General features: G+C 48.9%; 3 protein-coding genes and 4 non-coding genes across 8 annotated transcripts; 2 read left to right on the top strand and 5 right to left on the bottom strand.

Moving 5' to 3' along the window:
* Positions 1-187: 187 nt before the first annotated feature.
* Positions 188-4,147, bottom strand: RPL7A (ribosomal protein L7a). The gene is made up of 8 exons (XM_064393521.1): positions 4,016-4,147; positions 3,357-3,477; positions 2,945-3,094; positions 2,087-2,227; positions 1,680-1,759; positions 1,230-1,360; positions 796-865; positions 188-348 (listed from the first exon to the last, which is right to left on the bottom strand). Exons 1-8 carry the CDS (start codon positions 4,130-4,132, stop codon positions 244-246), a joined length of 915 nt encoding a protein of 304 aa, XP_064249591.1. The 5' UTR covers positions 4,133-4,147; the 3' UTR covers positions 188-243.
* LOC135283417 (small nucleolar RNA SNORD36) lies at positions 1,435-1,508 on the bottom strand. The gene has a single exon (XR_010349191.1). It is a non-coding gene; the product is annotated as a small nucleolar RNA SNORD36 (small nucleolar RNA).
* LOC135283422 (small nucleolar RNA SNORD36) lies at positions 1,919-1,996 on the bottom strand. The gene has a single exon (XR_010349196.1). It is a non-coding gene; the product is annotated as a small nucleolar RNA SNORD36 (small nucleolar RNA).
* LOC135283424 (small nucleolar RNA SNORD24) lies at positions 2,300-2,364 on the bottom strand. The gene has a single exon (XR_010349198.1). It is a non-coding gene; the product is annotated as a small nucleolar RNA SNORD24 (small nucleolar RNA).
* On the bottom strand, positions 3,166-3,238 carry LOC135283423 (small nucleolar RNA SNORD24). Its single transcript, XR_010349197.1, has one exon. It is a non-coding gene; the product is annotated as a small nucleolar RNA SNORD24 (small nucleolar RNA).
* On the top strand, positions 4,118-10,180 carry MED22 (mediator complex subunit 22). Of its 2 annotated transcripts, none has more exons than XM_064393528.1 (4): positions 4,118-4,253; positions 4,799-4,879; positions 5,147-5,355; positions 8,856-10,180. In XM_064393528.1, the coding sequence occupies exons 1-4, from the start codon at positions 4,131-4,133 to the stop codon at positions 9,046-9,048; spliced, it is 606 nt and encodes a 201-aa protein (XP_064249598.1). In that variant the 5' UTR covers positions 4,118-4,130; the 3' UTR covers positions 9,049-10,180. The 2 variants fall into 2 exon arrangements, with proteins under 2 accessions (XP_064249598.1, XP_064249597.1); XM_064393527.1 differs by having other exon boundaries at positions 8,850-10,180.
* A 516-nt stretch (positions 10,181-10,696) lies between these two features.
* Positions 10,697-13,428, top strand: SURF6 (surfeit 6). The gene is made up of 4 exons (XM_064393517.1): positions 10,697-10,883; positions 11,276-11,491; positions 12,082-12,173; positions 12,628-13,428. The coding sequence occupies exons 1-4, from the start codon at positions 10,790-10,792 to the stop codon at positions 13,297-13,299; spliced, it is 1,074 nt and encodes a 357-aa protein (XP_064249587.1). The 5' UTR covers positions 10,697-10,789; the 3' UTR covers positions 13,300-13,428.
* Positions 13,429-13,562: the final 134 nt, after the last annotated feature.

Below are 13,562 nucleotides of genomic sequence, written 5' to 3'. Positions count from 1 at the left end.
CTGTGTGTTCAAGAGAGAGGAGTTACTGTACAGGACTAGTAATTAAGGAAAGTTATTCCAAGGTAAGTACTAACCAGCTCTGTGCCCCCGTTTCTGCCCAGCGCTGTTCTGCCACTGGATGGAAGGCACAGAAATACAGCACAGCCACTGTGCTACTCCCTGCCTGGAACACTCCATGAACAGAGACCACTGAAACAGCTGGGTTTATTATGTACAGAGAACATGGTGCAATGCAGTACATCTTCAGCCCAGCTTTGTGGCCAGCTCTTTGGCCTTGGCTTTTTCCAGCTTCGCGATGCGCGCCACCGATTTTGGACCCAGGACATTCCCGCCCCAGTGGCGACGGATCTGCAAGGAAGGGACAACAGGTCAGACACCTCATTCCATCTCCCACTGTGGCACTCAATTCTGCACAAGGGGAAGAGCTCCCTCAACTAAAAAGTCCTGTACATTTCAAGCACTGCACTACATTTTGGGGCAGCAAAGAGAAAAGCTTTAAGTCTTTCCCAATGAGGGATGTTGGATTCAGCTATCCCACAACTTCTGGCTTTGGGATATGGAGTTTAGGTAGCAAAAGCTGTTGCCCTCTCTAAAATCCTTGCCCTAGGGGTTGGTGTTTACTTCTAACCTGCTGACAGCTTTCACATTTTACCCCATCCTCAGGTAGAGAATCTGAGTACATTGTAAGCAAACCGAGGTATAACACACGCAGGTATAAACTGATGTCACTATGTCCCATTTCTCCCTTCTGTTAACAGTGCAAAAAGACAAGGCCAGCAGCACACAGAATCTTACCTCATCATATCTGTCATTGTAGTTGGTCTTGACAGCCTCCACCAGCTTTGCAAGTGCTCCCTTATCCTCCCTGTTGATGACAGTTTTAGTTCCTTTAGAGCCTCGATTTAACATTTTCCATAAATACTTTGCCATAGAATTTGAGAGATTCTAGTGACAACCCAATTATTCAAGTTAAGCAAAAGCATCACTTATGAAGGGTTAACACTCAGAGTCTGCACTGCTCAGATTTTAGAGTAACCACCTTTTTGGCAAACCAAAATAACGTGCACCTTCAGAATTTGATAGACATCTTTATCAGACACTACAGAGGTGGTGTTTTAAATTTTACTATTTCAGAGAGACCCAAGTTTGCTACCCACCTGCCTAGAGCCTGTGCTTAGAGCAGTTTGCTTTCTCCACGAGACAATCAAGAGAGCTCCCAGAACACTTACGGGTTAACCTGGGTGAAGGCCACGGAGGTGCAGGTCTTCCTGTGGACCAGCCTGCCCAGCCTGGCTTTGCCCTTGATGATGCAGTAGGGAACTCCCATCTTCCGGCACAGGGCTGGCAGGAAAACCACCAGCTGAAAGGGAAGGGAGAGCTGAGTACCGGAGAGAGAACATCCCTTTGTGCTGGCTGCCAGCCTGGGCTGTGCCAGCTGCTCAGTGTTAAAAAGCTCGTTTTGCTCTTCACTGCTGCTTCAGGTGAAGAAATTCAAAACATCATTGCAAGGGCCCAGCCTCACTGTCCAACCAGGACAACTACAAACATGCACAAGCATCCAGTTCTTTTTTTTTTTTTTGTGCATTCTCTTTCATGCAATTTGTCCTAAACCCTATTTTTGCCTTAAAAGCACTTCTGACCCCACCCTGAGTTACACAGGTAGCCTGTAACATGCTCACCTCAATGGGGTCTACATCGTGGGCAATAACAACAAGCTGAGCTTTCTTGTTCTCCACCAGAGTTGTGACAGTATTGATACCTGAAAAACAAGTTCAATATATAAGCTTTGATTCCTCTCAGTCAATTTCAGAGCTTTCTTGCAAGCCAACTCTGATTCCATAGCACAACATCACTATGGAAGTTACAAAAATTTCACAAAAACATCAGTGGCACAAAGACATTTCATGGACAACTTGCTAAAGCTCAGGGTTAAAAAGCTCGTCTATTTTGCTCTTCACTTTGAGCTCAGGTGAAGAAATTCATAACATCATTGCCATAGCTTGTCCAAGGCTGGCTGAAGAACCAGCTCTTTATCAGTTTTCTCTCTCCCACACTCCACATTCCCCCAGCTCAGGTGCAAAGTCACCTGCTCGGAGCACGGGCGGCCGCTTGGTTGGAGTATCTCCCTTCCCTGCAGCCTTCTGCTCAGCACGAGCCAGCAGCCTCTGCTTCTTCTCTTGCTTGTTTTCAGGCCTGTATTTGTGTGCCAGCTTCAGGAGCTGCGTGGCTGGAAGAGAACACCTACTAATTAGTTGCATGACCTGAAAATCTGAGCGTTCTTTTTAAAAAAATACTGCAGTGCATCAGCGATCTTGGTGGTTGGCATCATTTTTTTCTCACAGCAAAAAGTGATCATCATCTGCACAATTCCAGAGAAGAGCACCCTGAGAGCCCCTGTTTGCTGTGATGGCACTGAGAGCTCCTTGATTGGATGAGGAAATGTCTGGGGATCCCCACAGCAATTATGGTTAGAGGTAGTGCATGGTTCTTTTAAAGCAAGGAGCATGTGTAAGGAAGAAATTGTTCTACACAGATCCAAAGTTTTTTGCATTCACAGAAGACCTCTAAATCCCTTCTTCCTTCAGTGCCAGTTTTCCTCCAAAACCTGCACTCCCACAGATGTCTCAAGCAATCTGTTTATACCACCCTGGATAGATCTACATCAAGCTGGAAGAATGGAATCACAGTTAAGATTTAATGCAGGGTTTGGGTCAGTAAATAAAGCTTTGGTATTTTCCAAACCCCTTTTCAAGGTACACAGCAGCAATCCAAGATTTAAGCCAGCCAATTGATTCTGACACCACCCTGGTGGCTATTAAAGCCTCCCTAAACACTTCCACAGACCCAGCCCTTTGTTAAGGCTCGTTTTGGTTTCTTTGCCCTTTTTTGAGGCACACCCCATTTAGAACCCAAGGCAGGAGAAGCTTGTGGGGCTCATGCTCACCTGTCTGGCGGTCCAGGGCCTGGGTGAACTGGTTGATGGCAGGAGGCACCTTGAGGCGTTTGTAGAGGATGGACCTCTGGCGCTGCAGCCGAATGTAGCGCGGCCATTTCACAAACCGCGTGAGGTCACGCTTGGGCTGGATATCCTGTCCTGAAAAAACACAGCCTTGAGCTCAGGGCTGCCCCAAATCCACAGCAGCAGCAGCACGGGAAAGGCACAGGAGCATCAGTGATCTTGGTGGTAAGGTGTCAGCACGACCACTCAGATAGCAAATATTCTTTCACATCATCTGCGCCTCGTACAACAGCACTGCACAAAGCCTGCAGTGGTTTTTAGTGTTTGTAGCTTAATCTGTTCATCAAACAAGAAAAAAAGCCATGGGTGCAACTACCCCAAATATCCACTTACTCACCAATGCCAAAGTTCTTGGGCCTCTTCTCAAAGAGGGGATTAACAACCTTCTTGGCCTCCTGCTTCTTGACTACAGCAGGGGCCGGTGCCACCTTCTTGCCCTTGGCCTTCTTTCCTTTCGGCTGCAGAAAAGAAACACACTTGGTCTTCTTTTGCCTCCAAAATTCGCGTGCTCGTAAATTACCTAGAAATGCATTTGTTTTCCCAGGCATTTCATCAGCCTGCGGCCTCCCATGCTCGCCCCCCTCTTCCAGAGAGAGCAAGTCCATCCCTTTACGTTTGTAAGGTTTATAAACCACCCCGAGAGGAAAAAAAGATTAAAACGAGCGTGATGATCGCTTCGCCCGGTCTGGCACTTCCGAAAGCAGCCAAGATACCCCCACGGTGATTTACCGACCACCGGGACCCGACCTACCCCGGGAAGGCCCTGCGGCCCGGCCGGGCTGCCCGAGCCCGCAGCAGCCGCAGGCTCCCGGCCCGGGCTGCCGGGCCCGCGCGCGGCCTTCCCCCATCACCGCAAATCGGGCACGGAACACCGCTGCACCGCCTCCCCCGCCAGCCGAGCACCCTCGCGGCGCTGCCGCAGCCCATGGGCGGCGGCGGATGAGCCCAGATGGCGGCGGATGGCGCCGGCCCCCCCGCGCCGCCGCCAGCACTCACCATCTTGGGCAGCGGGAGAGAAAGGCGGGGCGAGGCATGCCGGGAGATATCTACGGCGCGCGAGGTCTCGCGAGAGCGCGGGAGGGCGGGGCCGGGCCGTGAGGGAGGCGCGGCCATGGCGCAGCCCCGGGTGCTGCCGCAGAGCAAGGAGACCCTGCTGCAGTCCTACAACAAGCGCCTCAAGGACGATGTCAAGTCCATCATGGACAACTTCACCGAGATCATCAAGACGGCCAAGGTGGGCCTGAGCGGGCTGGATGCTCCCATGGGAGCGCCCCGGGTGCTAAGCGGAGAAGGGCGGGGGTACGCGAGGAAGAAGGGGCTGTGAGGGGAGAACCTTTTGCAGAATCCCCAAATGCTAAAGGCCTTAAAGGGATCTTAAAATTGTTTCTTTCCGCCCCCTGCCGTGGGCAGAGACGCCTTCCACCAGACCAGGCTGCTCCAAGCCTGGCCTTGAACACTGTATGAATTATACAGATGTAAATTTCACATACATAATGTGTGATCTCATTTCACATCTATAGGAAATCCACACACATATCCATATATGCAGGAAATTCACACACATATCCACATCTATAGGAAATCCACACACATATCCACATCTATAGAAAATCCACACACATATCCACATGTGCAGGAAATTCACACACATATCCACATATGCAGGAAATCCACACACATACCGACATATATATTCCCATATATTGTACCTTATAACATAGTAATTGCCTATTTGAATTTTAAGTATGTAGAGGTGGATTTGTGTATTTTTTTCCTTAGATTGAGGATGAAACTCAAGTCTCTCGAGCAACCCAGGGTGAACAAGATAACTACGAGATGCATGTCAGAGCTGCAAATATTGTGAGTAGCCCTGTACTGCCCAGACCTGTGGGCAGCACCTCCTGCAGGTTTGGTTCATTTTTGGGTCTTTGTAACACTCCCAAGGACTGCTGCCAGCAGAGCAACTTCACGTTTGGGGTGGCTGGGGAAGGTAAGGCAAGAATTCCATCAGAATCCTCATATTGTGGGGAGTTTTTATCCAAAGTTTGGGCTGAAGGAGCAGCTTGGGAGGTGCTGGAGCTGGAGCAGAGCCCTGATGTGGTGTGTGATTTTCCTCGCTGCTGCAAGGTCCGAGCTGGCGAGTCCCTGATGAAGCTCGTGTCCGACCTGAAGCAGTTCTTGATCCTCAATGATTTCCCCTCGGTGAACGAGGCCATCAACCAGCGCAACCAGCAGCTCAGGAGTCTGCAGGAGGAGTGTGACAAGAAGCTGATTGCCCTGCGGGATGAGATCTCCATTGACCTCTACGAGCTAGAAGAAGAATATTACTCTTCCAGGTACAAATAGGGCAGTGGACTCTGCCTCACAACTCCAGGCCTTTTTGGGGTAGTTAGTCCAGACTATCAAATAGCCCATACAGTATAGCTGTTGAGAATGGTCCCCAAAAATTTTCGGTCCTGTTTTTAATTAGGTCAAACTCTTTTTCTTCAACTAAAGCAGCTGCCTTTTCCTTGTGGATACCCTGCAGGGTTTAAATGTCCTGGTGAAGGAGGTGTTCACAGCAGCCCAGGTTTGATAGGTAATTTCCTTAGGCTCCTGTTTAATCATTAGAAAAGAAGATGAATTTCCTTGGAGAAATCCCTCTGAAGGAGCCTCTGGCTCCCTCCCTGCAGAGACCAGCTTGCTGAGCTGTGCTGATGTCAGCTGGTGTCACCTCACCTTGGTGGTGAGTCCTTTCACAAGTGACCTGGTCACACATTGTGCCTTTTCCTCCACAGCCCACTGCCCCAGCCCTGCTGGGGTCAGAATTTGCAAGGAGAAAAAAGCCTTGCTCAGTTTCATTGAATTATGAAGTATTGTGATAGGATTTTCTAAGGAATTACTTATTACTGATTTGTTTGTGGGATTTTTAATATTTTTAAAAGCCTCTTATTTAGCAAACAGACTTTAGAGAATTCAGACACTTTATTTTTTTTTGTCATGCACTCCAGCACTTCTAGTTAATGATTCAGTTAATGAAAGCAGAAGAAAACAAATGTGAACCTGGTTATTTTGGCTGCACTTTCCAAGCTAAGTGAAGTCAGTGCAATAATTCTAGGACTTACAAACAAACACTTAACTTTTAAAAAATCTTACTTAAAATTTTACTGACCAGGTTTTCTATGCTTGCCTTTTCCATTTTTCTAAGAATGCTGAATGTAACCCCAGCTAAGTCAACTAAATTGCTCAATATCTTTGAAAATAAGGCCACTGTTTATGAGTAATATATGTATTTTAAGAGTAAAATGATAATAATATGACACAGCTTAGAGGTAAAAGTTTAGAGTTGCTTTTCAAACTTCAGTTTTTTGAGGAGGTTGTGATGATCACAAGCCCAAGCACCTGTGCAGGTGCTGATAGGTCCATGACATAGCAGTGAGCTTCTCCAGAGGGATGTGGTGTGGGATGAGAGTGCCCCACAAGTGCCAGGCATGCTTCCCTCCCCTGTCCCCAGGCTGCCACCACTGTGTGCTGGTCACTCTCACTTTTGCCCTGAGGGGTTCTGGCCATGCTGGCATGGTCTGCTCACCTGCCTGGCCCACATAAAGCAGCCCTTGCTGGCAGAACTAACATGGAAGCACAAATCTTGGTGTACATCTGATGGATTTGCCTTCCTGCTCTTTCTTAAGGGTCATGAGGTGAGGAAACCTGACAGCTCTGCAGAGCTGTGATCTGACACTTTGTTATCATGTAGCACTTGGTCATTTGCTTTTAGCACTTCCTCCCTTCCTGTGCTCTTTCCTGTCTTTTTCTGCACCAAAGAAATTGTGTCTGTGTAAATACAGAAATAGTGATTTATTCAAAGTCCTTTTATAATTAGAATACTACAATATTTTTAATGAAATTTTATTGTCTAATGTGGGGGGAAAGGGTTTCTCTTATGTCACAGCCATGTTCCAGTGGCTGTCAACACAACAGCCTGTTTGCCCCCAAGGGGGAGTTCCTTGCTGTCCTGGGAATGCCTGGTCAGTTGTAGGGTCAGGTGTTTGCCAGGCTTTTTATGTGCACATGGGCCTTTTGATGAGACCCAAAAGCAGGTCCTTGAAACCAAACCTGAGAAGATTGTCCTGAAGGGATCTGTTTTCCTGCCCTGTGATCAAGTAGTTTTCTAGAGTGTCCCTCTGCCCTCAGACTGGCTGGGTGCCTCAGGGGAGCAGTGAAATCCCTTCCACACCCTGAGGAGCCCTCCCAGGACAGAGCAGCAGGCTGGCCAGTGCTCCTGGCTGTGCAGAGCTGCTCACTGACCCTGACTCTGAGGGGTGCTAGCTGAGAGGTGGAGCTTAGACTCTGCAACTGTTCTAACTGGGGCAGCAGGAGAAGCAGTCGTGCTTCTGACACAGCTGAAACGTGGTTAGCAGCTCCCCTGCCATGAAGTGTGGATGCTGTGCTCAGGTCCTCCTGGGAAATCATGGCCTGAGGTCTGACAGAGCAGGAGTTGTAGTTCTGGTTCAGTCCTGATGGTCTTTGTTAACTGAACCCAGCTCCACTGTGTTGGGGACTGATCTTCCAAGGGATTTTACAGAAGCCCCAGATATAAAACCTGTGTCCACTGCCTTCTCACTTCTCCTGCAAAGCCAGCTGGGTGATGCTGCCAGAAGAGAGCTCAGCTTGCCCCTAGTGCTTTGTGTGCTTGTTCCCCAAAGTGGTAACTGCAAGTCCAGCTTGCCCTCTCTCATCCTAACCCCCAGACCTGCATTTGTGTTCCATTGCTCCCTCCTCTGAGATCACAGGAGCTGTCTTGAGTGTGGGGTTAAATCTCACATGTTTCATGTTTGTGCAATATGAACTGTCTCATATTTCTATACTTAAAATATTTCCCTAAGCATCAGTCCATACATTACAAATGTAAATAAAGCTGCAACAACAAAATCACTTGACCCACTGGGTTTGTTTTTCTCTGAATGCAAGCTGCTTCCTGCTCCAGCACTCACTTTGTCTTGGGTGTCTCTTGTGTGTGCAGCTCCTTCTTCTCTTTGGGATTTGTGTTGTTTTTGTTCCAGTTCCTTCCATGTTTCTTTTTAGTTTTGGCCCTTCCACATTATGTTTTCCTCAGAGTATGGGCAAGAATTAGCCAGTTGTTTAAAAACCTTATTTTCCCACACTGCTGGTTCATGCAGTGTTGGAGTCCAGCCAGCTGCTTTTAGAAGCACTGTTAGCTCAGGCTCTTTGGGAAAAGGCAGGAGCTGTCAGTATTTTATAATCAAACTGGGAAGTTTCATTGGGAGATCCAAACCTGTGGAGCACTTTTTTTGAAAGGGCAGGCATGGATGCAAATAGGGTTCTTCTTTATTGGGACAGGCCCCAAAACAGTTGTGGCAGGTTTTTTTGCTGAAGTAAAATTTAAAGCAGGATTTCTATTTTTTCCTCACATAGGTTGCAGTCTAATTCCAAGTAAAATAATTGTGGGTAAGGTCCATGTCTCACTCATCAGTAGCAGAAGTTGCATATTTGGGGGTGCCAGGACTTCAGCTCAGATCTTTTCAGAGACTTGGAGTGTCTGGATTAGAATTGAGCCTCTGTTTTATTTTGTAGCCATAGTTCTTCTCTAAAATTGCCCCAATCCTCACCAGGCCCAAGAGATTTTAGGACCAGCCCTTAGTTGGGGTGTCTTAGGAAAAGCCAATGTCACACGGTTTAGGATGATTTCATGAACACAGACCTTACATCCAGCATTTTTTTTGCCATTTTCTTAATGCTTTGCTTCTGTCTTGCTCCCTCCACCCTTTCCATCCCTCCCCTCCTCTGTCACCACACCTGCTCTCTCCTCACTGGGGTTGTTTGTTCTGGAAAGCTACAGTCTGTGTGACAGCAATGACCTCCCACTGTGCGAAGCCTACTGGAGACAAGACTTTGCCACGCTGTCCCCGGAGAGCCTCTCGATGCCTCTGGCAGCTGCCGCGGCCGAGCAGAGCGTTGTCACCTCGCAGAGTTCCACCCCGTCGCACCCGCACGTGAACGGGCACGGGGCGGGCCCCGCCGAGCATTCCTGACCCGGACCCGCTGCTGCCGGGCCGCTGCACCGGGACGGCCCCGCGCTGCTCCAAGTCTTCCTCCTGCTGTCCTGAGGAGGCGCTGGGGCTGTGCTGGCAGGGCTCTGCCCCCTGCGTGGCTGCAGTGCTTCCTCCACGCCAGGACCTTGCCGGGAGTGTTCCTGTCCCTTAAGAGATATGTAGACACAAAGTGAATCTCGTTATTACAAAACAGAGTCAGGTTTGCTTTAACGTGATAGTTAGGTGTAGAGTTCATTAGAGGTCTTAGAAGTTTGTTTCCATGTGAGTGTTGGGAGGTGAATTTCTTTGGGATAAACTTGAGCCAAATGTGGGGGCAGTGAGCATGTTGGGGTTTTTACTCTGCTTCCCAAGGTTATTGACGTTCTGGCTGCTTTAAAGCTCTCTCAGGATGGCATGTGACAACCTCTGGTCTACTGTAAAGAGTCTTATAGTACTTTTACACAACAGTCTTCACTGTCAAAATGCTTTACAAACTTGAACTCTTGATTTGGAAGGAGGATCCCAGGAGACCCTTATGGAAGAGCAGTGTTCCCCCCTGGAAGGAGAACAGGCAGACAGGGGTCAGGCTGAGGGATCAATGACACCACTTGCTCAAAGCCACAAAGAGAAGCAGTGTCATGCTTTAGTCAGTCAATTCCTTCCTCAGTGTTTACACAGAAATTCCTGTTAATGTAGTCTGAGCTAACGTGGAGCCACTGTTTATGTTGGCTTTTAGTTTTGTCTAATGGAAAAATCTTGACAGCACTGAGGAATACTCAGTTACTCTGTTTCCTTCCAAAGAAACCCATTTGGTGCTTGGTCTGCAGCTGTTCAGCAGCTCAGCACATCTTCTGTCCTTTCCTTTTGTGGTGGCTCTGCCTTGGCTCGAGCTGTGCTGCTGAAAGGGAGATGCCACTGACCTGAACAGTGTCACCACAGCTCGGTGTCACGGGCACCACAGAGCCACAGGGCATTCCAACAACTGAGCTGAGCTTCCCCAGCTTTCTGCTGTAATGTCTCATTTCTTAGGATGTGAATTTTTGCTATTATTTTTTGGTTTCTTTTTCCTCCATTCCATTTATTTTTGTAACTAGGTGATTTAATAAAACTGACTGTTTTGTATAATTTTTAAGGCGTGTGTTTTCAGCCTCGAGGCTTTGTGAAAGTGTCACAATATGAGCGTGCACTTGCGAGGAGGGGATGAGCTCCCTGCAGCTGTTCCCGTACAGGGGCTGCACAAACCCTCCCGAAACTGGGCACCTCACCCCGGTGCTGGGGCAAGCTCGGTTTAGTCCTCCAATAAACGGAGGCTTGGCAAAAAAAAAAAAAAAAAAAAAAAAAAAAAAAAACAAACTTTGGGACGTGCGGCGGAGGCGAACCGGGGGCTGCGGGGAGGTGTGTGGAAGGAACGGGGCTCGCAGCCTTCCCGCAGAACTCGGAGCAGCCCCGGGGGGACGCGGTGCATCCGAGGCAGCCCCGGTGTGACCGAGGGACGCGGTGCATCCCCGGCAGCCCCGGTGTGGCCGGGGGACGCGGTGCATCCCCGGCAGCCCCGGTGTGGCCGGGGGACGCGGTGCATCCCCGGCAGCCCCGGCGGGGCGGCTCCGTGCGCCCGGCGCTGCCGTCACTTCCCGGCCGGCGCGCTCCATCCATCACTTCCTGCCGGCGGCTCCACGAGGAGCACTCCGCTGTCCCCAGCTGTCCCCAGCTGTCCCCGGCAGCTCTGGGACCCGGGGCGGCAATGGCCAGCCTGGCCGCCCAGGACTCCTACCTGCAGGGCTTGGCCAGGAGGGCCGGCGTGCAGCACGCCCCGGAGTCTCGGAAGAGGAAATTGGGTACTGGAATTGTAACGCTTCGGTTCTGTTCTCTGACTGGTTTGTGGGAGGCTGGGCGCGACAGCCGTGCCCCCACGGGGTGCTTGGCTCGGGATTGTGCCGGTTTCTAACAAAAAACCAATCTGCTCAAACACGGAGCTCCCGAACACATTATACTGGGAGCCCTGGCAGTCAGTGGTCTCCTTTCTCTGTTATGATGGATGTGGAGAGCTGGGATGTTACAGAAATGTGCAAGGATGTTTGGTCTAATTAAAGAAATCCTGAAACGTATAAGTTTTGAACATTAAGATATGCCATTGTGATGCTAGAACTTTAGTGTTCAGTAATAACAGGATGTTATGAGTGGGAATGCAGCATTGTTCTCTATTGTGTAATTTGTTTTTGCCTTCTAGTGTCTAAGCCAGGCCAGCCCGAGGATGCTGGCAGACAGGTCAAAAAACAGAAGAAAAAGAAGCCCAGGAAGCAAACTGAGAAGAAGAATGCTCCTTCAGCCAAACAGGTGGTTTCTAACAGCAGTAAACCCACTCCAGGACAGAAAGCAGCCCCTCAAGCCAGCAAATCATCTCCACAGGGTGGCACACAGAACAGAAAGGAGAGTTTGGCTACAGGTAAGAATCTCAGCTTTGCCATGGTCTGATTAAAGTGACCTGGCCTGAGCTGGCTGCTTTTCACTTGCTGCACACAAGTCTAGTTTGGAAAGCCTAAACTGAGAACATCTTTGCTTATTTGATGTGCCCCAGAGGCTTTTGCCTATGGACAGGAATTTGTGCCATCACCACTGGGTGGCTCTCTGGAAACGGCGTTTAACTGAACTGCAGAGGTTTTGTGCATGTGAGTAACTTTGGGAATTACACGTGGATGCAATCCCTGTCCTGCCAGCTCAGCTTTCTTTTATGACAATGAAAAGCCAGATCACAGAGAAAAGATGTCCTGAGCTTCTCTGTTCCACAAGCTTGATACTTGTCTCTGGCTTGCCAGGCAGCCCCAGGGCATGCCAGGCCACTGCTGGCAGTGTTGAATGATGAAAGGGGAAATTCTAAAGAAACCAATGAAATAGAAACTCTGGGTTTCTTTGGATTTTCCGTTCCATTCACAGCATCTAAAGAGTTCCCAGAGTTTTTCCCATAGCCAGAGAAAGTGCTACTGTTTAGCTGGTGCTGCTTTTTAAGTATTTTTATTTTGTCCCTCTCATTTTCAGGAAGTAAAAGTGAACTGAGTTCCCCTTCTGTTTCTGCAATCAGTCTGTTGCGTCAGAGACTCCACGAGAAGATTAAAAAGGCTTCTGGACAGGTATGGGACTCTGCATGTGTATCCATATGTGTGTGTGTGCCCTGAAATCCTCCCCAGCCTCCCAGGGTGTGTGGGGACAGGATCCCAGGCTCAAGGTTTGAGTTTATTCCAGCTCATAAGGAATTGCCTGTAGGGACTGCCAGGTGACCTGTGTATATTCTGTGGAAAAACCTATGAGAAAAGATGTGGCCAGCTTCAAAGAGAACATGCCTTTGGTGATTTTTAGGAAAAAACAAAATGGTGAGAGCCTGCAAGGGAACAGCTACAGGCTGTTGGGGGAAAGCAAAGGGTTTGAAATGTTTCTGTGTTTAGTGTCTCTAACAGTGGAGTCACAGCTTCACAGCACAGGTGGTGCTTCTTAGGAGGAGTTTGAAATCAGAACTGGGCAACAGCCCGCTTTTACTTCTGCTTTAACCCTTTAAGGCTTCTCATTCATGTCCATCCTTCTCCTTAGGATAATGCCAAGGAGTTAACCCCTGCAGTGCTGGAGAAGAGGCAGCGGAGGAAGTATGAGAGGGAGAGAAAGAAACGCCGACGGAAGGAGTTGAAGATGAAGGCAAAAATGGAGAAGAAAGAGACTGAGGAGGTACCAGCTGAGCCAGAAAACAAAAAGGAGGAGAGCAAAACTGACATTGTCTTCAATAGGGTTAAAGTTCATGAAGAGAACGAGTTAAACAAGGTCCAGAAGAAGAAAGAGAAGAGGAAAGCGGTGAAAGGCAATATCACTCCTCTGACAGGCAAGAACTACAAGCAGCTGCTGAGCAGGCTGGAGACCAGGAAGAATAAACTGGAGGAGCTCAAGGAGAAGGACGAGAAGAAAGCTCAGGAGCTGGAGACCAAGATAAAATGGACAAATGCCCTCTATAAGGCAGAAGGGGTGAAGATCCGTGACGACGAGGAGCGTCTGAAGGAGGCCCTGAAGCGCAAGGAGAAGCGGAGAGCGCAGCGCAAGAGGCAGTGGGAGGAACGCACTGTGAGGGTGGTGGAGAAGATGCAGCAGCGGCAGGACAAGCGCAAGAAGAACATCCAGAAGAAGAAGAAGGAGAGGATAGAGAAGAAGAAAGCCAGGGCTCGGAAGAAGGGCCGAGTTCTGCCAGAGGACTTGAAAAAAGCTGGGTTAAAGTGAGAGCGAGGCAGCTCTGCTGGCATTGGGGTTCCAGGGTCTGTCACACAGGGTGTGTGTGAGATTCCCAGCCTCATCGTGCTAAAAAAAACAGTTGTATGTTTGTTAATAAAGTTTTCTATCCTAAAGAAACACCTTCTGGCTGATTTCTAATAGGAATTATTATTTTTCTAAAGGGGAAATGTCAGTTGCTGTTGCTTCCTCTAATGGGGCACAGTATCTTTGCATCCCCTGGGAATGGGAAAGAGGAAACAAAAAGGCAAAAA

This window comes from Passer domesticus, chromosome 18 (assembly GCF_036417665.1).
Source record: "Passer domesticus isolate bPasDom1 chromosome 18, bPasDom1.hap1, whole genome shotgun sequence".
Taxonomy (NCBI): Eukaryota; Metazoa; Chordata; class Aves; order Passeriformes; family Passeridae; genus Passer; species Passer domesticus.
The sequence above is the reverse complement of the archived record's forward strand: the minus strand, read 5'-3'. Positions and strand labels throughout refer to the sequence as shown.

Bases quoted from the DNA above. Each gene is read 5' to 3' on its own strand.
- SURF6 (XM_064393517.1), top strand. From the start codon at position 10,790: ATGGCCAGCCTGGCCGCCCAGGACTCCTACCTGCAGGGCTTGGCCAGG. The intron at 11,492-12,081 runs GTAAGAATCTCA...TCTCATTTTCAG, and splicing joins AAAGGAGAGTTTGGCTACAG to GAAGTAAAAGTGAACTGAGT. The intron at 12,174-12,627 runs GTATGGGACTCT...CCTTCTCCTTAG, and splicing joins TTAAAAAGGCTTCTGGACAG to GATAATGCCAAGGAGTTAAC.
- MED22 (XM_064393527.1), top strand. From the start codon at position 4,131: ATGGCGCAGCCCCGGGTGCTGCCGCAGAGCAAGGAGACCCTGCTGCAG. The intron at 4,254-4,798 runs GTGGGCCTGAGC...TTTTTTCCTTAG, and splicing joins AGATCATCAAGACGGCCAAG to ATTGAGGATGAAACTCAAGT. The intron at 5,356-8,849 runs GTACAAATAGGG...TGTTCTGGAAAG, and splicing joins GAAGAATATTACTCTTCCAG to CTACAGTCTGTGTGACAGCA.
- RPL7A (XM_064393521.1), bottom strand. From the start codon at position 4,132: ATGGCCGCGCCTCCCTCACGGCCCGGCCCCGCCCTCCCGCGCTCTCGC. The intron at 2,228-2,944 runs GTGAGCATGAGC...GTTCTCTTCCAG, and splicing joins GGCCCTGGACCGCCAGACAG to CCACGCAGCTCCTGAAGCTG. The intron at 349-795 runs GTAAGATTCTGT...CCTTCCTTGCAG, and splicing joins ACAATGACAGATATGATGAG to ATCCGTCGCCACTGGGGCGG.